The sequence below is a fragment of the Vombatus ursinus genome, unplaced genomic scaffold (genome assembly GCF_900497805.2).
Source record: "Vombatus ursinus unplaced genomic scaffold, bare-nosed wombat genome assembly UNPS02009205.1, whole genome shotgun sequence".
Lineage (NCBI taxonomy): Eukaryota > Metazoa > Chordata > Mammalia > Diprotodontia > Vombatidae > Vombatus > Vombatus ursinus.
Window position 1 is genome coordinate 30,079,438 of NW_020948983.1, and position 24,611 is coordinate 30,104,048.

General features: G+C 42.6%; 1 protein-coding gene and 1 pseudogene across 1 annotated transcript; both read left to right on the forward strand.

The window, feature by feature from the left end:
* The first annotated feature begins 279 nt into the window (after positions 1 to 279).
* LOC114035742 lies at positions 280 to 6,051 on the forward strand (annotated as a pseudogene).
* Positions 6,052 to 6,750: 699 nt separating this feature from the next.
* RLBP1 (retinaldehyde binding protein 1) lies at positions 6,751 to 14,770 on the forward strand. Its single transcript, XM_027852079.1, has 7 exons — positions 6,751 to 6,841; positions 7,149 to 7,277; positions 8,726 to 8,930; positions 10,133 to 10,311; positions 11,801 to 11,959; positions 12,723 to 12,833; positions 14,612 to 14,770. Exons 1-7 carry the CDS (start codon positions 6,830 to 6,832, stop codon positions 14,768 to 14,770), a joined length of 954 nt encoding a protein of 317 aa, XP_027707880.1. The 5' UTR covers positions 6,751 to 6,829.
* The last annotated feature ends 9,841 nt before the right edge of the window (positions 14,771 to 24,611 follow it).

Sequence of the window (24,611 nt, forward strand, 5' to 3'; positions counted from 1 at the left end):
ACAGGTCCTAGCTAGAGGTATGCCCTGAATGGACATCCTTTTCCTCCGACTTGCCCAATTATAGGATGCTCTTCCCTAGGGACGCAGCCTCTAGGTAATTTCAGAGGGCAGGACCTTTTGACTCCCTACAATTTGTATAATGGAAAGAGCACTGGTTTTGGAGTTAAAGGACCTGGGTTTGAATCCTGGTTCTACATCTTATTTCCTATGTGACGGCAGGAGAGTCATTTAACCCCTCTGTGTGTTTCCTCATCTGTAAAATGAGAGGGGGTGAACAAGATGATATCCAGGGTTCCTTCCAACCCCAAAGCTGTCATCCTATGATTCAATGCTGCTTTTGTACTTTTGTGGCCCAAGATAACAGATGAGAATTTCTAAATGTGTCCGGGCTCACACAGCTAGCACATATCTGAAGCTAAATCTGAACCCAGGTCTAGCACTCCAATTGCTATTAAGGGTTTTTAGCCTGAGGAAAGATGGGAAAGGGAGGATTATAGCTTTCTTAAAATATTTGAAAAACTGTCATATAAAAGAGAAATCAGACTTATTGTGTAAACCCCCCCCGCCTTGGCACAACTAGGACAAGTGAATGGAAATTTCAGAGAGGCAGATTTTGGCAAAAATAGAAGGAATATCTTTGTAGCAACTAGAACTGAAATGGGCTTCTGTAGAAGGGATTTTGGTGGAAATGGATTCTACCTAGAGCTCCCTCCAGCACCAATAAGATCATATGACTGGTCAGTTTGTTTACCCAGCATGTGACAGTCATACTTTCCTTCTCTCCATAAATAATATGCTTATTTAATCATTTCTCCTTTCCAACTACCCTCACTCATCAGGAAGATTGATGTGCCAGTCCCTTACTAGGCTGTGGAGTAGGGATAGGGTTCCGATTAGCCAGAGATCAAATGGTTCAATCCTATGTACAAATCCCCTTTGCCTCTCCCCAATCCCTATCATGGGACTGCTCTCCTCAGTCTTCTCCTAGTTAAGGACAAGGCAGAGAGAGGAAAGAATTGTCAATAGACCTCCACTTGCATGCCTTTCCTTTCCACCCTGATGAGCACTAATGGGCTATGCCTGAGGGACACAATAACCAGCTTCCCAGCCCTGAAGTTACCATTTATGTGGCCTGGATTTTCCACCTCCTTCTTTCTTCACTTGCACCAGCAGGAATGTTCCACTAAACTCTTGCTCCTTTAACCCATCCACCCCCTCATCCTCTTTTACCCTCTGTGAGGTTTGAATGGATTCCCTTGGCATCTCCCTGATTTAAAGCGAAAAGCTGAAATGAGTAATTCCTTGTGACAGGACTAATCCCAACCTGGTGACCTGACAAAGCTTTCCTCACCCACCAGCCTCCAGGGCACCTCAGCCACCTAGTGGGGCCCCAGTCTCAGGACTCAGAATCTCTAGGAGAGAGAGGGTAAGTGCTTGCTGGTAAGTCTGCTTTGCTGTGGTTCAGCATACGAAGCATCTCCCCAGGGGAACCTTTCAGTGTTGCTTTCAAAGATGGGCCCAACTAACTATTTTTTCAGGTTGGTCCAAATCCAGTCTTAATTAGGCTATTTCAGGGGATGGGGGACATAGGAAGGGAGTGAGGGCTGCCCATTTTAACAGCATTTTAAATTAATACTGTGCCGGGTGCCACTTTATTTTTTTCAAAGTCAGTGGTTCATAGTCACTTTTGTAAAAGGATAGGTTTAAGTGCCTTCTTTTCGAAATAGCAGAAAGCTGCCTGCTCCAAATAGCCAATGTCCTCAAGGCTGTTCAGCTTGGCTGTTCCATGGGCCAGAAACTCCCTGGCTTGTCATCCCTCTGGCTTTAGTGTCTGTGAGTATTGCATTTTCTCTGTGGGCTGTCTAGGGATGGACCCCAGAGATGGAGGTTCTCTTTGTCCCTCTATTCCCATGATAGGTCCATCTTAGAAGGCAACAGTTTTCTGTCTATCCATCTGGAAATCGACCTACTTGAGCCTGTCCTTGTAGATTTGTCTCCAGTTGGTCTGGCCATCTGACTTTTTCTGTTCTTAGGGAGGGTTTGGAAGATTCTCATTAATTTACCAGGCTCCCTCAATTCTTCTCTGTTCAGTGATAGGTTCCAGGTTGTGTACTAGATGGGAGGGTGGGATCCAGTATGGAGACAGGGAGGGACATTTGCCTGTATCTGGAAGGAAACATAGAGGTTTCTTGACTCCAGGTGTCAGAAACAAATCTGTCTATAGGCTAAGGGTTTAGAGATGTGGTCTGGGTTCTCTGCGGTAGTTACAGTAAATATATAGGTCATCCATTAGAGGGAAGGAAAAAAAGAGGGGAAAAAACATAAAAGAGGCAGGAGAGAGATGGAACTAAGGGACAGAGAAAAGGGAAGAGGTAGTCAGTCAGTCCATAAACATTTATTAAGTGCCTACAATGTGCCAGGCACTGTACTAAGTATGAGAAGCACTGTCATAAGAGCTAGAGAGGGAATAGAAGAGAGAAGAGAAAGAGAAAAGTGGGAAGGAAAGAATGCGAAAGAGGCCTGAGAAGAGAGGGACAAAAATGGCGCAAGGAAAAAGGTGGAAGGAGAGAGAAGAACAATAGAGACTAATAGAGGGGAGAGTGAGAGAAACAGAACTGCAAGTGATGGAACACAGAGGAAGGGAAGAGGAGGAAAGGACTTGAAAGGGGGCATTGGAGGTTGGAGCAGTTCAATGCTGCAGGGTAAAATCACTCTAGAAGTAGATTAATTGCTAGCCTTTGTATTTTAAAAACCCCTTTGTTCTGCATAAGCATCTGGCTTTCTAGTGTAGAGGAAGGTCATTCTCTCTACCACTTTCTATGCATTTGGGAGTGGGAAAGCAACTCAAAAAGATGTTCTATTGCAACGGAGCTTGGTGGTGCAATGGAGAAAGTGTGCGGCCTGGAGTTAGGAAGACTCCTCTTCAATTCAAATCTGACCTCAGACACTTACTAGCTGTGTGACCCTGGGCAAGTGACTTTACCCTGTTTGCCTCAGTTTCCTCATCTGTAAAATGAGCTGGAGAAGGAAATGGCAAACCACTCCAGTATCTCTGCCAAGAAAACCCCAGATGGGACCATGAACAGTCAGACACCACGGAAAAACAACAGCAACCAAGGGAAATTGGTGCTTGTTCCAGAGATGGTGATGGGACGTCAAACCTGGTTCCTAGAGAAGAGAGCAGAAGTGGAGAAAAAATAATTTCTTTCACCTTTAATTTACCATATTCACCTTTTCCCTGCTAAAGCCAACCTAAGTAAGTGCTGAGATTAGTCCCAAACTCACAGAGATAGGAACTGAATCTGCAGTTTCACTGATATCAGGAACTCGTGGTTCAGGAGTTCAATGCTGTCAATGCTGGTTGGCACATTCTCTGTGACTTTTAGTTTTAGGGGGCTGCAAGAACAATGGGAGATTGTGACTAGCCCATGTTCACACAGTCTGTGTCAGAGGCTGAATTTGAACCCAAGTCTTCTTGGCTTTAAGATAAGCTTGTGTATGCCTTACACAATACTGCTACTTTTCCCCTTATTCCATGTGTGAACTTATTGACCATTGAGGACGGGTTGGTCCTTTGACTATACCATACAAAGTATGGATGACCTAGAATCATCGACTATTAGAATGACAGTGTAGTATAATTCTGGACTTGGAGTCAAAAGACTTGAGTTTGAATTCTGGCTCTGACATGTATTGGACGTGTGTTTCTGGCCAAGTCCCTTACCCACCTTGAGCTTTATTTTATAGATGAAGAAACTGAGGCTTGTACTACCTACTTTATAGGGTTGTTGTGAGAAAAGTGCTTTGTAAATCTTAAACGTAGGCAGAGACACACTCTCACATGTGTTTAATATTTAAAACAAGAAATATAGGACATATGTAAGTAGAGTGCATTATATATTATTTTTACTTTTGTTGTTGTTCAGTTGTATCTGACTCTTTGTGACCCCATGGACCATAGCATGCATAGCACCCTTCTATCCTCTACTATAAAAGTCTGTCCAAGTTCATGTTCGTTATTTCCATGACACTATCTATCCACCTTATCCTCTGCCCTCCCTTTTCCTTTCCTCTTCAATCTTTCCTAATATCAGGGTCTTTTCCAGTGAGTCCTGTTTTCTCATTATGTGGCCAAAGTATTTAAACTTCAGCTTCAGTATTTGACCTTCCAGTGAATATCCTGAATTAATTTCTTTAAGTACTGACTGATCTGATCCCCTTGCTGTCCGAGGGACTCTCAAAAATCTCCTCCAGCATCACAATATGAAAATGTTGATTCTGTGGCATCCAGTTTTCCTTATAGCCCAACTCTTACAGCCATACATTGCTATTGGAAAACCATAGCTTTGACTTTACGGACCTTTGTTGGAAAGGTGATGTCTCTGTTTATACTCTAAGTAGTGAGTCATTATTAGAGATGGAAGGGACCTAGTCAACCAAACCTTTCATTTGACCAATAAAGAAGCTAAGCCTCCAGAAAGGGAAGTGATTTTCCCATTGTTATACAGTAAATCCATGATAAAACTGTGACCTCAATGCCTGAGAGTTGGAGAAGACTTTACTGCACTGTCTTTCTCATGTCTGTGCTTGAGCTCTTGGGTCTGGTCTAGATTTGCAAACCTGAAATAGAGCTACAATTGGATTGATAGGGGATGGCAGGCCCTCATATGGGTCTTGGTATAGGCTAAACGAGAGGCTTGGTCCAGATGACCAGGTTCACTCTCGTTTCTTTGAAACTTTGAGGAGCTATAATTTCATTATTGTGGGCACTCCCATTATGGACGCAGTTTGCAACTTTTCTCCATCTTAGATGGTTTTCAACATTTGTCTTAGTAGAAAAATGTATTACCCCTAGGCCAAACTGGTAATAATGAGACTTCTCAAACTTGGCTAAGCTAATCCTTGTATTAGTATAACACACACACACACACACACACACTCACACAGGTAGTCCACACTCAAAGCCTCTCTGCTGGGGAGGCCCTTTCACAGCTTGTACTATTGTGATAGAACCTTTGAAAACCCAGAGTCACTTATCCAGGCCAGGATGAGGCATTAGACTGGGATTTTAGTGGAGGCCTCTAGCTTTAATATCTTAGAATTTTATGGTTTTCCCCACACGACAGAATAGAAGGCAGGTGAGAACAAAAGGGAAGGGCTGGCTCTGGGCTGCCTTTTAGATGATCTGAGACAGGGGCTATTAATATTTTTGGGTATTTTGCAGCCCTTTGGCAGTCTGGTGAAGCCTATAGACACCTCGGAATCATGTTTTTAAAGGCATAAATAGGATACGTAGGATTACAAAGGAAAAGAATTATAATGAAATGTTACATCAAAATACATTTTTTTTTTCAATGAATTCACAGACTGACCGCCAGTTAAGAACCAGCCCCCCTGGCTTTTCAGCCCGCTCCCTCTCTATCCCCCCTCTCAAGCGCCGCTCTGGGTGCATCACGCTCACAACGAGCCCTGGACCCTGTAGCGCTAGCCCCTTGCCCCGCTGCAGCCACCTCCCTCCTTCCGGCGCCAGGATCTTTTACCGGGACCTCATCAGCCAGGAGATGTTCTCCGACATCTCCGCCGAGAGATCGCAGCGCGAATGGGCTGTGCCTGGAGGTGGAAGGGAAGACGGTCGGTAGGCAGAGGGTACCGTTGATGATTCACTCACCGGTGGAAATGCCTCTACTGAAGGTCCTGAGGGTGACGGAACAGATGCCACCATAATTACTGGAGTTGACATAGTAATAAACCATTATCTGCAAGAAACTAGTTTCACAAAAGAATCTTACGAGCAATAAGTTCATCGGAGACTACTTGAAATCAATCAAAGGCAGACTTGAAGAACACAAGCTAGGCAGAGTAAAACCTTTTATGATCCGAGCTGCAGAACAAATCAAACATATCCTTGCTAATTTATACAAAAAACTATCAGTTCTTCATAGGAAAAACATGAATCCAGATGGCATGGTGGCTCTCCTCAACTTCCGTGAGGATGATGTGACTCCATATATGATTTTCCTTAAAGAAGGTTTAGAAATGGAGAAATGTTAACAAATTTAGCTGATTACTTTGAATAACCTGTCATCATAATTGGCTGCTGCTTTTTATCATCTACACAACACCAGGACTTGGGTAAACTTGGACTGATGTCATCTTGAGCTTTATCTATTTTTGACCTTGATTTATTTAAAGTGGAGGCATTGTTTTTAAAAACATGTCATGTAGGTTGTCTACAATAAAACGAATTTAACCTCTCCCCCTCCCCCAAAAGAAAAAAAAAACCCCTATTTGGAGACATCCTGGAGGCTATTCCCAGCCCAGTTCCTCTGGCTGGTCTTTTGTAGTCATTGCTCTTATCATTAGCATATGGCTATTTGTGTTCCTTTCTAGGGACAGACGGTGTAGGGGATAGGGGAATTTACCCAGTTAGGTTAGGATGTCTTTAAGGTCTATGTCTGTACACATTTGTGTTTTTATGCAGCAAGGGAGCATGACAATTTAAGTTGGTGGTTGAATAAGGCTTAGGAGTTTAGATCTCTTTACCCTCCCTCTGCCTCCATAGCTCAACCCTGTTGTGTTTGTTAATGGAGTATAAATAAGGTATTTTTCTGGGCTGACCCCGCCCAACAGGTTCTACTCAAGGAAGATCAAGGATTGAGATTTGATGATATTTCTTCTGTTCATATACATTCTCTTAATCAGCAGTTTGGGCCATTTTTGCAATAGGATTGGCAGCACTGAATTCCCATCATTGCAAAGGAGTTGACAAAGGGGTTCATTAGAGATATTGTCACTAGTTCCAGTCGCACAGAACCTTCCTGGGAGCAGCATGTCAGAAGGAGTGAGTACCCCTAGTTTCTCTCCTTCAGCTTCTCTTTCTTCTTCTCTTTTCCTCTAATTCTCCCATCACCTGGTCTGAGAGAATAGGCACACACTATGGGAGCTTGGGCCTCATTTCCTGTAGACTCCATGCTCTAGTCAGCGCAGACATCCACTCACAAGGTGAGGACTTACCTTGTATTCATATTTCTGACCCTTTGAACAAACACACACCAAATAGGACCTTTGAGGTTGCTTTTTCAGAGTAATCTGGCTTTGTTTCTTCTTGTTCCTTGACCCTTCTTCCAATTCTCTACTTTCTTCCCCAGGAAGGAATATTCCGGACAGTCTCTGAGGAGGAACAAGAACTGCGCTCCAAGCTGGAGCGACTCACGACCAAGGACCATGGGCCTGTCTTTGGAAAGTGTAGCCAGGTGCCCCCACACACCATGCAGAAGGTAAAGGAGAATAGTGCGGGAGAGGGGAAACGTGGGATAGAAAGTCAATGGATCATAATGTCATAGATTTAAAGTTAGAAGGGACCTCAGAGGCCATTTCAATCAACTGTGTCATTTTGTGGATGAGGCTCAGAGTTGTTGAGTGAATTTGGCCAAGGAGGACATACAGCTAGTAAGTATCAGAGGCAGAATTTGAACCCAGGTCTTCCTGACTTTAAGTCCAACATTCTGACCATTATACCATGCTGCCTTTCTAAAGTCAGGGGAGGCAGTATCCTAGCAAAAGCTACACAATGTGCTAGCAAAGGCAATGGCCCAGCATCCTCCCTGTGTAATTTGTTTATCCCTTGCCCAGTCCCTGAGGTGCTCAGCTGAGGCTAGATTATCTCAGTCCAGAAGGTCTGACTGCTTCTAGGGTCACCCTGAGCGTACAGGCCTTAATTGTAGGACAGACATATAGTATTACTGAGAGTAATATGGTTTGCCCTAGAACAAGACTAATTCTCTTCCATCCCATCTTATATCCTGTTGCCAGGAAGTTCTGAAACCAACTTATTTCCCTAGGATTCTCTAGACTAAAGATCTCTAAAGAAAGTGGAATGAGGTAGTGTATATAATAAAAGTACATTGAGCTACATGGTGGATAATAATCAGAGGAAAAGGTTGAGAAAAAAACCACCCCCAACACACTTTTGTCTATAGGGCCTTAGACCTCTTGCGTACTGTGCAGCAGTTTCCCAAAAATGGGAGCTCCCATTTGATCTGAACACCTCCTCTCCAGCACACCCCTGAGATGAGGCCCTCTGGATAGTCAGAAAAACCTCTTCTCATCCTAGTGCACTAATTATATTATACTAGGGAAGCAATGACTAGTCAAGAGCCAGGTGAGACAGCTGACTGCTCTCAGAGAACCCTAGGAATATGATTCTGGAGCTGCAGTGTGATGAGGGGACCCAGGGAAGGATGTCACTCCCTCTCATCAACAGGCTTCTCCTGAGGCAATATTGTAAGATTTTTGGTTGGATTTGTATGAGGATCTTGGGGCTAGGTGCTATTTGCTTAAAATCCTTGCTTTTGAAAGTGGCATAATTTGGAAGTGTCTGTTTCTTAGTTATACATTGAAAATAAGGACAGTATGTGAATTTCCTCCAATTTGCCCCAAATGTGAGATTTTGAAGTTCAAATGAGGATGCTATTTGAAAAAAAAATTGTACTCTTGGAGGAAAAAAATGGATACTTATGCATTTGGCAAAGTCCCCATTTTTCATGTAGGGTTCATAACCTGTCACCCTTGCCTAGACTGTGCTGAAGCCTGTTAGCCTTGTTGAATGTGGAACTTGACTCTTTAGAAGGACCAGCTCTCTTTTTCCCCAGGTCTTTTATAATGGACACTATGATGTTTGGGGCCATTCCTTTCCTATAGTGCTTTCTTCTGTCTCCAATTCCAGGCCAAGGATGAGCTCAATGAGACAGAGGAAGCCCGGGAGGTGGCTGTGAGGGAACTGCGGGAAATGGTTCAGGAACGGGCTGATTCTGGAGATGACATGGGTCGATTGGTGGCTGAGAAAGTACGGGGGAAGGAAAATGACTTCTTCCTCCGTTTCGTTCGGGCCCGAAAATTTGATGTCAGCCGTGCCTATGACCTGCTTAAAGGTGAGGCTGGGCACCAGTCCTTGGAGCAGGGTGTGTTTGGGGGGAGATCGATTGAGCAAGACCTTTTAGGACAGTAAGTCTTCCCACACCAAAGCCCAGCATCTTTCTGCCTCCCTGGTTGTATCCTTGCAGCCCCATTTAGAACTCTTTATGCCACTTACTGGTTGTGTGAATCTCGATTTCTTTTTAAATCTGTAAAGTAAAGGATGGCCTCTAAGGCAAGGGTGGGAACCTGTGGCCTCGAGACCACACGTGGCCCTCTAGATTCTTGAGTTCTGCCCTTTGACTGAATCCAAACTTCACAGAACAAATAGGCCACATGTGGCCTCTAGGTTGCAGGTTCCCCATCCTTGCTCTAAGGTCTCCTCTGGCTCAGACATGCTGGGATTCTGTCCTGAAGGTACTATCACCACTATGCTGTTTTCTCTTTCCTTCACTAGCTGGTTTTAGCTTACTTCTCCTAAGGGAAGAGCCTTTTCTTCTCCTACCATAGGGAATTGTGGCACATCTAATGGAACTAGGTCGTAGAATTGGGGCAATGTGCCTAATCAAATAGGGGTGCTTCTTCTCTCTGGCTACCTAGACCTCAAGGATTAGTTTTCAGGTTCATGAATATTGCAGGAAGAGGAGGGAAGAGAGAGTAGAGCTCATTGGGACAAGTGTCTTAGCTCCTGGGACAGGAAGTTTTTTAATGGGCTAACAATAAGGATGGTACATGTCAAGCTATCATTGTCTAGATCAAAACAAACACTGCAGAATGACATGCTTCCCTTCAACCTTTCTCAAGTAGGTAGTCCCATTGCTTTGTAGGGTTTGCTCTAAGAGTAATGTCTGTACAAAGCATGAAGAACTTTCCCCCTGCCTCCAAAGGCAGGGCCATAACTAGCAATTTTTGCTCTTTGGTCAAGTCACATGAAATCTATTCTCCAGTCCTTCTAGGGAGGCCACCTGTGAAGTGAATGTCCTAGCACAAAACCCTGGCCATCCCTAATCTTCTCAAATTATAGCTCTGCCAAAGAAAAATGGCCTAACTTGGCTTAGCATCGACATCAGTGAGACTGGATCCAAGCCCAGTAGATCAAAAATCTCTAAAGCCTTTAAGTGAAGAAGAGCACAAACTCCTTCTGCAGAAGATCTCCAGGGATAGGACAAGGGGACAGCCTAACTAGGACTGTGTTTGGCTTCTTTCCTCTCACCAATAGGTTATGTGAATTTCCGACAACAATACCCTGAACTCTTTGAAGATCTGTCACCAGAGGCTGTTCGTTGCACCATTGAAGCTGGTTACCCAGGCATTCTCTCTAGCCGGGATAAGTATGGTCGTGTGGTCATGCTCTTCAACATTGAGAAATGGGACTATGAGGAAATTACTTTTGATGAGGTCAGCAGGGGGCAGCAATTTCTCTGTTACATTCAACCTCACTCTGGTGTGGGCCAATTACTTCAGGTTATACTCCTGTCTACCCTGAACTTTCTGGCAATACTGACTAAATAGGACCTTTATTGAATATTAATTAGAAATATAACATTCCATGACCTGCTCTTCAGAAATGCTTCCCCAGTCACTCAATAACTTGGCATATTAATTCACTCTTGAACTATTGTTTCTTATACAACAGACATTCCATAATTAATCACATTCCCTCCAGATTCTCCCTGTAACAGAAAAAACAGTTAAACAAAACTAACCGATGACTTGCATCTGACAGCATTTGCAACATTTGTTACCCAGAAACCCCTACCTCTCTATCAAGATGAGGAAGGTGTATATCATCACCTGTTCTCTGTAACACATTGCCTAAAAGGTTGTTTTCACACACATTATTGTAATCACTGTGTGTGATGTATTCCTGGTTTGCTTTCTTCATTTTGCATCAGTTCATACAAGCCTTCTCATCTTTCTCTGAATTCTTCATATTCATTACTTCTGACCAAGCAGTAATATTCTACTAATTCACATACCACAATTTTTTCAGCTGTTCACCAATCAGTGGGTACTCTGTTTTCAGGTGTTTTGTTATCACAAAAATGCTGCTGTGCAAAGTCTTATTCATGTAGGACTTGTCTTTGATTTGCTTGGGGGACATATGATCACTGAGTAAAAGGGCATGAACAATTTAGTAAATTTTCTCACACAGTTCCTAGCTGTTTTCCAGAATGGGTGGACTAAGTCACTGTTCCACTAATTATGTCTTAGTATGCTTGACTTCCTACAGCACATCTAATACTATTTCTGTCTTTTCTTATCTGTGCCAGTTTCATGAGTGGGAAGTGAAACTTCAGAGCTATTTTAATTTAAAATTCTCTTGTTATTAAAGATTGGAAGTATTTTTTTTTTCATTTTTCTTCTGGAAACTTTCAAATCCTTTGACCACTTATCTATTGGGATGATATTTCTCTCTTCCCTGAAGAAAGGTAGAAAGATTGGGATGAGTTCTCTCTTTCCCATTCCCTTTGTCCTTCTTCCCCTCTTCCTACAATTCCAGGACAGTCATCAATGTTTTCAGTGACCACTTTTATTCTCTCCCTCCCACTGAAAAAGTACAGGTCATCCCACAGGTTATTTGACCAATGTTCAGCTCCACTCTGGGGCAGTCCATCCCTGAAACAGAAACACCTTTGTATGAAGCAAAGTATTTGTTCATAACAGGTAAGCAGAAACACCAGACCCACAAGGTATTGGAAGAAGGAACTCAGTCCTGGACACTAATAATGTAAAGAAAGATTCTAGCAGCTGGATGAGTAAATGGCCTTATCTAGAAGGAGGAAATCAGTATATATCCCAGGTTCTGGAATCTCCCCAGACACAGTATGTTGTAGCAAGACAACTTAAGCTTTCCTCATTTCCTCTTCTCCCCTTTGTGCTGAAGATCCTGCAGGCATACTGTTTCATCCTGGAGAAGCTACTGGAAAACGAGGAAACCCAAATTAATGGCTTTTGCATTGTTGAGAACTTCAAGGGCTTCACCATGTACCAGGCAACAGGCCTCAGGCCCTCAGAACTCAGGAAGATGGTGGACATGCTCCAGGTAAGGTCACATTTACCACTCTCCTCAATTATTTTTTCATAGCTCTTAGATTTATCCAAAAGAGATCTAAAAAAAGTCATCTCTTTTATCTTAAATAGTCTTCAAATAAATAATCTTTAACTAGAACCAAGTAGAAATCAATGTGAATCCAGTCTGTTTTTAAACCCTCCAGAGCAGAAGACTGCAGTCTTCCCTTGGTAACCCATTGCAGTGTTTAACTCTATTATAAGGAAAGTTCTTCCTAATAACTCACTGAAATAGCAAACGCCTTGTATCTAACTCCTTTTCTATGTAGGATTGTGAAAGGATGGGGGACATGTGGCAGAACGAGGTAAAATAAGATAATCTTGGCAGTCTATACAGTGAATCAATTTGCTTAGCAGGCAGCTGGTAAAGCTTGGATATTTAAAATGACAAGGTCCCTGAAAATGAATCATTTTTCTATCTATGTCTTGCTGGCTCCACCCAATAATGACTTATTCCAAGTGACAATTGAACTGGCAGGATAACAGGAGCTATCCCTCCAGCAGGTCTAGCACACAGGTATTTAGAAGGGGAGTAGGGGCTCCTGGGTCCTCTTTTTGGAAGGACTATGGTAGGCAAGTCACTTCTTCACTCCGTGTTTGCATCGCTGCTGACTTAGGCAAACCCTATGGGGCAAATGGTTCTTTCAACTTGGGCCTTTCCCAGGGGGTTGTGAGGACAAGTGAAAAGAGGAGAACCACTCAAGGAGATGGGGGAGGTTATCTCTTTGTTTCTGCAGGACTCTTTCCCGGCCAGGTTCAAAGCTATCCACTTCATCCACCAGCCATGGTACTTCACCACCACCTACAATGTGGTTAAGCCTTTCTTAAAGAATAAACTCCTGGAGAGGGTGAGTATGAGAAGGCTGCAGTTTACCGAACCAACAAAGTCAGGGCTGGGAGCCAAAACTGGGCCCACCAAGGGCTCTGGCCAGTGGTCACAAAGCAATGAACTATAATGATGTCCAAGGCATAAGACTCAGATTACCAAATGGACATAGGCTAAGGGAAAAACTGTCCATCATATCAGTTAGTCAGTCAACAAACATTTACTAAGGCCTACTATGTGCCAGACACTATGCTAAGAACTGGGAATACAGAGAAAGGCAAAAATATGGTCCCTACTCTCAAGAAGTTCATATTCTAATGCCAGAATCTGTTATCTTACCTTCTGATCTGAAAATTCCAACTTTAAAGTAACTTCATGAATATGTTCAATTTAACAAGTATCTACTATGTGCGGAGTACTATGCAATAACAACAAAAAATTGTAATAAGAACAGGCAGTTTCTATCCTACCCCATAGGTAACGAGTGAAAACTTCTGTGCAGAATATACAGACTAGTAGGGGGATAGGATGTCAACATAGATAACTATGATACACAATAGTGCGTGGTAAATACATTAAGAGATTTATAAAACCAAGTGCTATATGAGATCCTGAAGGAAAGTCATTATCACCTAAGGAGCTCAGGGAAGGTTTCCTGAAGGAAGAGGAATTTGGCTTGTATGTTAAAAAATGGGCAGGAATCCATCAAGTAAAGAGAAGAAAAATGGACATTCCAGATAAAGGGAACAGAGTGAGACAAAACACAGGGCACGTTTGGGGACAGAGTGGTTCTGTTTAGCTGCTGTGTGGAGTGTGGAGAGGACTGCTATGGAATATGGCTAGAAAGATAGGATGACCCTATCAGGGTGAGGAATCTGTGGCCTCAAGGCCACATGTGACCTTCTAGGTCCTTGGGTGCAGCCTTTTGACTGAGTCCAAGATTTACAGAGCAAATCCTTTTATTAAGGGGATTTGTTATGTGAAGTTTGGATTCAGTCAAACGGCCACATTTGAGGACCAAGAGGGTCACATGTGACCTCAGGGCTGCAGACTCCCCACCCCTGCCCTGGACTGTGGAGAATCTTGAATGTTGAGCAAACGAGTCTGAATTTTACTTAGCAGTCAATAGAGAACCAATGAAAATTTCTGTGCAGAGAAAGGAACATAACCAGTTCTATGTGCAAGGAAGATTATTCTGGCAATGGCATTAAGTCTAGATAGGAAGAGGAAAAGGAGAGATGAGAAGATCTGTCAAGAAATAGTCCAGGTAAGAGGTAAGACATAAGAGGGCCTATACTAAGATGATGGGCAGGGAATAAACATTTATTAAGCTTCTTCTGTGTACTAGGCGCTATGCAAATATTATCTCATTTGATATTCACAACAACCCTAGAAAGTAGGTGCTATTATGACCCCCATTTTGCAGTTGAGGAAACTGAGGCAGGCAGAGGTTAAGTGACTTGCTCACAGTCACACAGCTACTAATTGTCTGAAGTCAGATTTGAACTCTGGTCTTCCTGTTCCAGTGTTTTATCCACTGTTCCACCTAGGTTTTCCAACTGGTGGTAGTAGAAACAGAGAGAAGGGGCCAGATGCTGGAGATATTGCCAGGGCAGTCTTGATAACTGAATATGAGAAGTGAGAGAGAGAGAAAAAGCTTGTGGTGCATTAGGCTGAGTGAGGGAGGTTGGAGCACAAGGTATGTGAGAGGTGAGTCAAGAAGATTGTACCCTTCCCTATCCCCCCATCCCCTCATCCAGGACATCTTCCTATTCAGTTGTTTCTCTTGTCTCATCGTAGGTCTTCATTCATGGCGATGACTTGGAGACCTTCTTCCAGGAGATTGATGAAGACATACTGCCTGCTGACTATGGAGGCACACTGCCCAAATATGATGGCAAAGTCGTAGCGGAACAGCTGTTTGGACCCCGAACGGTGGCTGAGGACACTGCCTTTTAAGAAAGCATGCTTATCACTTCCCCCCAGTGACCCTGGTGATCCTTCCTCTCTGCCTGTCCTGAAGGAAAACAGTTTTCTGATGAATTGTTTGTGCGAGTGACCAGGCATATCTTTTTGTCATTGTCTATGTATGTGCATATCCATGTCCTTCTCCACATGTGTAACCCCAGGAAGGATCAGATATCTCTCTCTTGCCCACACTGAGCCATCTCCCTAAATGTCTAAAACTGGCAGAGAGTCTAATTTTCTAGCTGTCATTTAAACTATAAACTGTGATAAAAACAAGCTGTTCACTCCTGGCTACTCCCACTGCGGCCATCCGAGGGACTGTACAAGCATCTCCTCTTTTAGACGGAGACCTTGGGTTGGCAGCCTTGACCTGACCCCAAACCATTGCCCCTGCAATGAGTGTGATGTAGATCACCATACTTACAGCTAGCTTTTTGGAGTCCATATTTGGGGAAGTCTGGGGGCACATAAAGGCTGTAAAAGGTAGACAAATCATGAGTGCACACTGTAGTTACAGTCAATCATTTGACAAATGGTTATTATCACCTGAGTCTGGACCTTAGCCATATTTTGATTCATTCCTTGGCTTCTTGGGTATTCTCTTTTTTAGACTCAAGTCCTTGAGGAAAACAAAGTCCATGTAAGCTACCTAATCACTGGGATCTGGCTGTTCTATTATTTACTCCTGGCTGCAGGCCCAGGAGCTCTTGAACTTTCTCTTACTTTCCTAGGGAGTCCTGAACAGGTCAATTCCTGAAGACTGCTGTTTGACTAGCTCTTGTTCTTGTCCGTTCAAAATCTCCCTAGTTTCTTTCCCTCACCACCTTTTACCTCAGACATCTCTCTTTAAATAAAATTTCTGAGTTACTAACCATGTGACCTAGGACTAATCATTTAACCTCTCTGGGTAGTGTCTTCATCTGCAAAAGGAGGAGTTTAGAGTAGATCAGAGGTGTCAAACTCAAGGCATAAGTGCTTGCATAACTCCCAACTGCATCCCAAACCAGATTAGGATATAATTGGAAAATATTTAACAAAACAAATGAAAATATAATTTAATATGGATGATGTTAATTTGTGGTTTTCAAAGTCAATATGCAGCCCTCCAGGACCTTTGAGTTTGACATCACTGGTCTAGATAATCTTAAATGTTCTTTCTAGTTTAAAATCCTATGATTCTACCTCTCATATTCATTCCTGGGCCCCTTTTTCATGTCTTGGCACATAATTGAGTCTGCCATATTTTACTTGTAGTTTTAGTTCCTGTCAACAAATAATAACTACTCAATTTATATGGCACTTTAAGTACATTCTCTAACTGAGAAAATTGATTCTTGGAGAAGTCAGTGACTTGCTCAAGGTTCCAGAGCTAGCAAGTGTGAAAGCAAGGATTTGAACCCATCTTCTTAGTTCAGTACTCTTTATTGCACCATACTCTGTCTCTTAGCCATTACACATTTATACTTTCAAAATAGGTATATTTCCACTAGGCTGCTCCTTTTCTGTCTATACCTTTCATACCACTTAGATTAAAGATGTAATGAGAAAAGGGGATAATTCATCAGTTACCCAGCGCCTTTACGTAGGCAGATGCCAGCTTGATTTCTAGGGTCCTGCTCTCTCTGCTATAGTGAAATAGCTCATGGGTTAGGATTAAGTGACAGCTGAGTAGTCCAACATTAAAAAGAAAAATCTGCCTTTGTGGTGCATTAGGCTGAATGAGGGAGGTTGGGACACAAGATATGTGTTATTAAGGGTGAGTCAAGAAGACAAAATTCTCAGTTCAGGTCCCTGCTTTCCCAACTAAGGTTCTATCCAGAAAAAGGACCTGGAGATCAGGAATTAGACACAAGGAAATAATGCCAGCTTATTGGATTGATTTCCCTGAGTCTTGCATGTATTTGGTGGAGGAAGAACAAAGGATAAAGGGGGACTGAGAAAAGTCACTGTTGCACATGGTTGGTAGGAAGAAGCTACAACCTAAGGAGCAGGACTAAGACTGGGATGGAGGGCACTAGTTGCTGGCCCTTTTATTTGATGCAGTATATACTTTTACAGTAGCATTTGGAGCATTCTCAGAGTTGCCCCTTTCCTGGTTTTGGCTAAGCATGCATGCTGATTCAGCATTTGGGTGGAGTTGGAGATGATGAACTTCCAGGCATGGAGGCAATCTTGTGAGTAGGAGAGGTCTCCATGTCCTGGTGGCAAGGGAAGATTCTGTGTGGAAGAAGTAAACCAAGCAAACCAAGAGGAGGAGCTCAAGCCTCTGGCCTGGCTTGCCAGATGATACGGCTTGAGGGAGACAGTGCAAGGTTGAGGTGAAATGTACAATGCCTAATCAGCAGTCCTACAAACTTATCATATTTAGATGGTTTTGAGTGTCATCTTCCCTCTGGGTATAACAATAGTTAGTACTGCTTATTGTTTAGCTTAAGTCTTACTGTCACTATGCTTGTGAGAATCTTTTATGTTTTCACATTATTTTGTGTAGGAAATAAATACCTGCCCCGTATCTGACTCATATTGTATATTGAACACCTTTCTATTTTCCCTTTTGGGGAACAAAAGTGAATTTGAATCTAAGCTTTCAATAATTTGTCCCCAGAAGGATGGGGTAGGACATTTTTCCAGGTTCCCCAAGGATTGAACACGGTGCACGTCATGTGCCTTAGACAAGAGTAGAGAAGCCTCTTAGGGGAGAACGGTGAATGCCCCAGCCCCTTGAGAACAGACGCAGTTCTCAATGTTAGAACAGGGTCAGAGCATCCTAGAGCTTGAAGAGCCTTCAGAGGTCATTTACTCTAACCCCCTCATTTTATGGAGAAGGAAACAGGCCCAGAGACGGGGAAGTGACCTGATTAAGGTCATGCAACTAGTGAGACTTGAACTCAAGCTTGCTCATTCCCAATTCAGTGCTCCTTCGACTACACCGTCGCTGCATCTGCTTTTCAATTAAAAACAACAACAACGACAACAACATATACTATTAGGCATCTACTACATACAGAGCATCATTCCAGGCCACTAGGGAGATTAAAAGTTTAGACAATGTACAATTCTTGCCCTTATGGAGCTTTTTGTCCAGGGTGCACATGTGTATATGTGTGTGTGTATACTCATACACACATACATACATACACAGATTCATACAGATATGGGTAGGATAAGAAACATACATAAAATAAATATTAATATATGACAAAGAACATGAGAGGCAGGCAAAAGGTTGTATTTTTAGGACTGTGGACTACCTTTCTAGGCCAGAGGAACCTTTCCAAAGACGTAAGACCAAAGGTGCTTTCTCATTTCTTTTAAAGGGGGAAAGGGTGTGGTCACACTTGATCATTTAATAGTTCCTAACTGTAACTTTGGATGGGATTTTTGGTAAGTGGGAAGCAAAGCCAGCACTAAGGACAGGCCAAGGCAGGAAGCTGCCAAGGGTGTAACACTCAGAATGCCATAAAAGGGATTTAAGATGATTACTTTTTATAAATACACATTTTCTAATGTCAAAAAATTCCATTGTCCACGGCAAGGTGGTAATTATTTTGCAGAGTCAAGAAGTCTCAGAGCCTCCATAGACACATCAGAAAAGATGCAGTTTTCAATCATACCTAGGCTTCTTTTTTTTCCCCTTCCATTTTTATCCATCCTAATTTTTTTTTTAAGTTTTTGGCTGCCATCAATTGGTCATAGGCAAGTGTGTCCAAGCAGATGGAGGGAGAGTGCTTGATAAAATACAAACTATGTGGCCCAGTTTTGCTATTGTGGAGAATAGTTTTCTTATTTGTACGTGGGGATGGTTTTTTTTTAATAATTTTAGGAAAATAAACTCTGCTCTAATGTGTTCTGTAAATTTTAAGTAAAATAAATCAATATAATGGGAGACTATACAAAACAAAAAGAAATAAAGAACAAAAGAAAATTAGCTCCCTCTGCCCTCCCCTGTTCAAACTTTCCCTACAGCCTAAGCTAACCCTCAATCTTGTTCTCAGATTTAGTAAGACGTCTTTTTTCTTTTCATTTCTAAAATATTTACCTAGTATTGATTGTTGTGTTTTCAGAGTTTTTTCTTTCTTCTCAACACACACACACACAGACACACACACACACACACACACACTTCCTCTCTCTCTCCTCCCCTCCCCCTCCTGCCACCTTCCCTCCCTCTCTCTTTTTCGGTATTGTCTCCTCTCCAATTCTATTGTTTCTCTTTTTTTTTTTTTGGTTGGGCAATGGGGGTTAAGTGACTTACCCAGAGTCATACAGCTAGTAAGTGTTATGTGTCTGAGGCTGGATTTGAACTCAGGTCCTCCTGAATCCAGGGCCGGTGCTCTATCCACCACGCCACCTAGCTGCCCCCAATTCTATTGTTTCTCAAAGGCACCTGGTGGCATAATAGAGTATTGGACTTGGAGCAAGGAAGACTGCTATTTGACCTTGGGAGAGTTACCTAATATCCCTGGGTCAGAGCATCTTAGTTCAAATACTGCTTCACACAGTTACTAGCTGTGTGACTCTGGGTAAGTCATGTCACTCCCTCAGCTTCAGTTTCCTCATCTGTAAAATGGGCATAACACCTACCTCACAAGGGTGTTGTGAATATCATATGTGCAAAGCACTTTGTAGACTTTGAAATGCAATATAAATTTTAGCTATTTTTACTATAAGCGATGGAAGCTTTTTGCTTTAGGCTTTCTCCCCCTCTTACTCTATTTGTCTTACCTGACTATTTACCCACCAATACATTTATAAAGTTTCCTGCATTTCCCTGGGAAAGTCCTGGTATTTATCTCTCCCCTTTAGTTTTTTGCAAAAACAGCATAGTAATCACCATCTTTACAATATTTTGGTAATTTTCATATAAATATAAATATAAAAACACAAAAAGATTTTTCACATGAAAATTTCTCCTGAGAAAGGGAAGGTGGTATAGCATATCTGAAGGGGCCACAGAGGGGCAAGCTGTACCACAAATGATCTCCTAGGAGCATGGATACAGAACACTAGTGGCAAAAATATTAGCCAATACTTTAAGGTTTAAAAAAATTAATATTTCATTTGTGATACAGTTCCTACAGGTATGACCATCTACATCTTAATTAATGAGTATACTGGGGTCAGGAAGACCTGAGTTCAAATTGGGGTCTCAGACACTTACTAGCTGTGTGACCCTGGGCGAGCCACTTAATCTGTTTGCCTTGATCTATTCTTGCAAATCAGTCCAGTTTCTCTGCCAAGAAACCCCACGGACAGCATTGGCATACTCTGGTCCACAGGGTCACAAAGAATTGGACATGACTGAAGAACTGAACAAAAACAACAGCAAGCTGAATCTCTGCGAAGTTTGGTGACTTGTCCATGGTCTTCCTTCCATCTGGTGAATAAATGAGATAGCTAGGTGGTGCAGGTGGAGTGCTGGACCAGGCATCAGGAAGATTGTTGTTCAAATCTGGGCTCAGACACTTGCTAGGTGTGTAACCCTTGGCAAGCCATTTAACTTCGGTTTGCCTCAGTCTCCTCACCTGTAAAATGGGGATAATAATAGCACCTACCTTCCAGGGTTGTTAGTGAGGACAACATGAGATAACATTTGTAAAGTATTTTGCCAACCTTATAGCACCATATAAATGCTAGCTATTTTTAGTAGTATTGTGCCAGAGGCAGGATTCAAACTCACGTCTTTCCTGACTCCAAGTCCAGGATGCTATCCACTAGGTTACACTGCCTCTTGGTATTGTTCCTAAGGTCAATGTGATCCACTGTAATTTCATGGGAGTTATGGTGATACTAGATAGAGGTCACGGACACAGAGGCTGCTGCCTCAGAACATATCTGCTCACATACCTTGCTAGGGTGACCCCATGGGGTGATGAATGAGGGGAGCCTCCATTTTTCCTTAGGAAGCAGTTAGATGGGACATCTGACCAAAGCCGCCTCTTAGTTCTGGGACAGCTAACAAAGGAGAAAGCCTTGAGCGGCACTCTCTGAGGGTGATGGAAGGCAGTAAAAGGGAGAGACAGATACCACTAAAGGATAGCAGGAGGTGTGTGCAGCCTATAAGGGCATTTTGGTGCCAAGGAGTTAAAAGAGATGCCTCCTGACTGCCATGTTGCTCTGGAAAACTCAAAACTAGGGTACACAGGAGCCCCAAACAGGGGAACCAGAGCCTCCCTGAGGGCCACAAGCACAGTGGGGTTACTTGGGAACTACTATTTAGGATAGCATTGTCACACCTTGCATAGAGGATGGAGATGATTCTGATATAAAGAGGCACATGGAACTGGAAACAGGGGAAAAAAGTACTGGATCTGATCCTGCCGCTGCTCCCTACTACTTGCATAAACTTGAATAATCTCTCTGGGTTTTGGTTTCCTCATCTGTAAAATGAAGGGAATGGAGTATATCATTTTTAAGCTTTCTTCCTGGGCTAAATTTTATGCTCCTGTGATCCACTGGTAAATTCCATCTTCTTTGATCTGTGAACATTTGAGTTTATTGCTCTCTCTCACTGCTGGCTTTGTTCAACTTCTCTACCTTTATCTTTAAGAAATATGTGAATACTAATGCATTGTTTGTGGAGTTGCGAACTGATTCATCCATTCTGGAGAGCAATTTGGAACTATGCTCAAAGGACTACAAAACTGTGCATAACCTTTGATCCAGCAATACTACTTCTAGGTCTGTATCCCAAGGAGATAAAAATGGGAAAAGGACCCACATGTACTAAAATATAGCAGCTCTTTTTGTGGTGGCAAAGAATTGGAGATTGAGGGAATGCCCATCAATTGGGGAATGGCTGAACAAGTTGTGGTATATGAATGTAATAGAATACTATTGTTCCATAAGAAATGATGAGCAGATTTCAGAAAAACCTGGAAATACTTACATGAACAGATGCTGAGTGAAGTAGGCAAAACCAGGAGAACGTCGTACAGAGTAAAGCAACATTGTACGATGACCAACTTTGATAAACTTAGCTTTTCTCAGCAATGCAATGATCTAAGACAATTCCAAAAGACTCATGATAGAAAATGCTATTCACATCCAAAGAACCATAGAGTCCTGAATGCAGATTGAAGCATACTACTTTCTCTCTCTTTTTTTCTTTCTCGTGGTTTTTCCCTTTTGTTCTGACTCTTCTTTACAATATGACAATATGGTTGTACACGTATAGCCTATATCACATTGCATGCCATCTTGGGGATCTTTATAGGGGATCCTTATCTTCATAGATAAGGAAACAATTTTAGAGAAATGAAATGACTTGTCTAAATAGCAAATTCAATATTTGAATCCAGGTTTCTTCAATTCAGCAGACCATGCTGGGTTGTTGAAGAGACAAACACACACAGACACACACAAATACACACACACAATCTCTTCCCACAAGGACACCACAGCTGCTCCGAGGTGTCAGAAGGACATGAATGAAGAGAACACTTGAAGAAGGTGAAGCCCTTTGTGGGAAAAAAACTGTAGCAGGATGTGACTTTACACATAAGTCACCAATAAATGTGATTACTCTGAGAAAGGAGGAAAACAGGAGTACAGGATATGGCCTCTCCACTCCACACTGGAACAGCCAATCAATTTGCCAGCAAGCATTTTTAAAGCCCTATTATGTGTCAGGCACTGGGGTAGGTGCTGGGGATACAAAGGCAAAAATGATGTAGTCCCTGCTCTCAAGGAACTTACTTTCTATCAGGGGAAGATGTGGGAAAACAACTGTTTCAAGGGTGGTGGTACCCTGATCCAAGATGAGGCCTGCCCTGTATTGGTCCAGGCTTGTTACTCCCAGGGGGAAGGTGATGACAACAGAGATGAAAATCTGAGTGGGTAGAGCAAAATCTCCCATAGAAGTCCCATCAGAGAACAGGTGTCTTGCCTGAGTCGTTGTATTTGGACTCTGGCACCAATATAATTGACCAGTCCTGTACAGAAAACCACTATGCTCAAGTCCCATTCTCATTCTCTCTGGGATCAGCAAGTCTAACCTGTAACTGAAAAGGAGTCCACCTGTCTATAATATGCCCAACAAATAGTAATCTATCCTTTGCCAGTGAGGGTGAACCCACTGCTTCTAAAGAAGTACATTCCATTCAATTGTTAAGTTTCTCCTTATTTTAAAATGAAACCTGCCTCATTTCAAGTTCATGCTTTTCTCCTAGTTCTTTCTGCTCTCTCCTGCCAAACAGAGCAAACCTAATTCTCTTCCACATGACAGCCCCATCAAATTTACTGTGCATTTAATTTAATAATTTAATTGCCTGAGTCCAGTGAGAACTCTTGCCAACAAAATAATTTCAGTGAATTATGGGTGACTGCTAGAAAGGGAGGTCCTCTTTCTTTGGAATCAAAAGTGAGGTATGGTGATCCAAAGCAAAGTTGGCCGAAAGAGTTTTCTATTCACTTGCAGAGGAGGTGGCCCAAATATTAAGAGTCTGGTAGCAAAGTGCTGAAATTATGGCAGACTTGATCTTCATTCAAAGAAAAGGTCTGTACAAACTATACTTGAAAGGCTCATTTTGTGCTGGTGAAAAGTATAACCAAACCCACATTTTAGGAGAATTTGTAGTCTGTGACTATAGGTACCATACTGATACACTGCAGCCTATCCAAACACAGATGTGAATATGATACACACAAGCCTGTGGTTTGGCTAAGAATCACAGCTGTCTGGATCCAGTCTGTTGGACCCTGCGCAGGACTAGTTGTCTTAATTGACCATGACAGCAAGCTGTGCAGACCCAATCTGAAACAAACTTCCCGCTGATAATGACCTACCTAATATCCAAGGCCTGGAATGTCTTTCATGCGGCAGTTTTCATGAGGTCATGGCCACTTTCCTCTAGGAGTGGTCTATGATCAAAGACAGCCTGGGAAGGACAGACCTGCTCACTGGAGATGTATGAAGTTTTTATTAGTAACATAGGTGTTACTATCCCAACTTCCGGCCCAGACAGTTCCTACTAGGGTCATATCCCTCGGTAAAGAGGAATGATACTCCACTGTGTGAAGGTCAGCAATACAAAGCTTGTATCAGCTTTCAGGAGGGGCCCAGCAAAAGAGGTCCACAGATTGGAACCATTCTACTAGCCTAGGTTGGTGTTCTTGTCAAAGTCACTTCACGGATATTATGTGCAAGGCACTGAAGGAAGAGAGAGAGAGAGATACAAACCACATCCTACTCTCAAGATGCTTACAGTGAAATGTGGGGAGGGACGGAGGGAGGATATAGAGAAGCAATGTGTACAAGAATGTCCAGGCAAAGTGAGAAATTTGAGGAGGAAAGTATCACTTTCACCTAGAAAATTGAGGAAAGACTTCTTGGGAGATGAAAAAGGTTGGAACTTTAATTGACAGAGGCTGGAATAGGGTAAGTCATTCTAGGTGGGGGAAGGTAGGGGAAGGGGTAGGGTGACATGAACAAAGACATGGAGAGAAAAGTAGATAGGAAGGGGAAGATGGGGAACATGGAATAGTTTAATATGGCTGGAATGTAGGATGTGGGAAGGGTTATATAAGGCTACAGTCTGGATTGTGAGGGCTTTGAACACCAGATTCCGAGCTTACATTGTGCTTTATTTGGTGGACAATAGGGAAACACGGAAGGAGTGACGTATTAAAGCAATTTGTTAGATTCAGGCAGACAGGAAGATGCAAGGAGGAAAAATAGACTGGCGGCAGGAAGACGAGGTAGGAGAAAATTAGAATAGCCTGCTTCTATTAGAATAGAAGATAGCCTGAATTAGTGTGCTGGCTATGAGAATGAAGGAAGGGACAGGTAATTGTGGAGGGAGAAACTATGGGGACTTAAACTGATTGGATG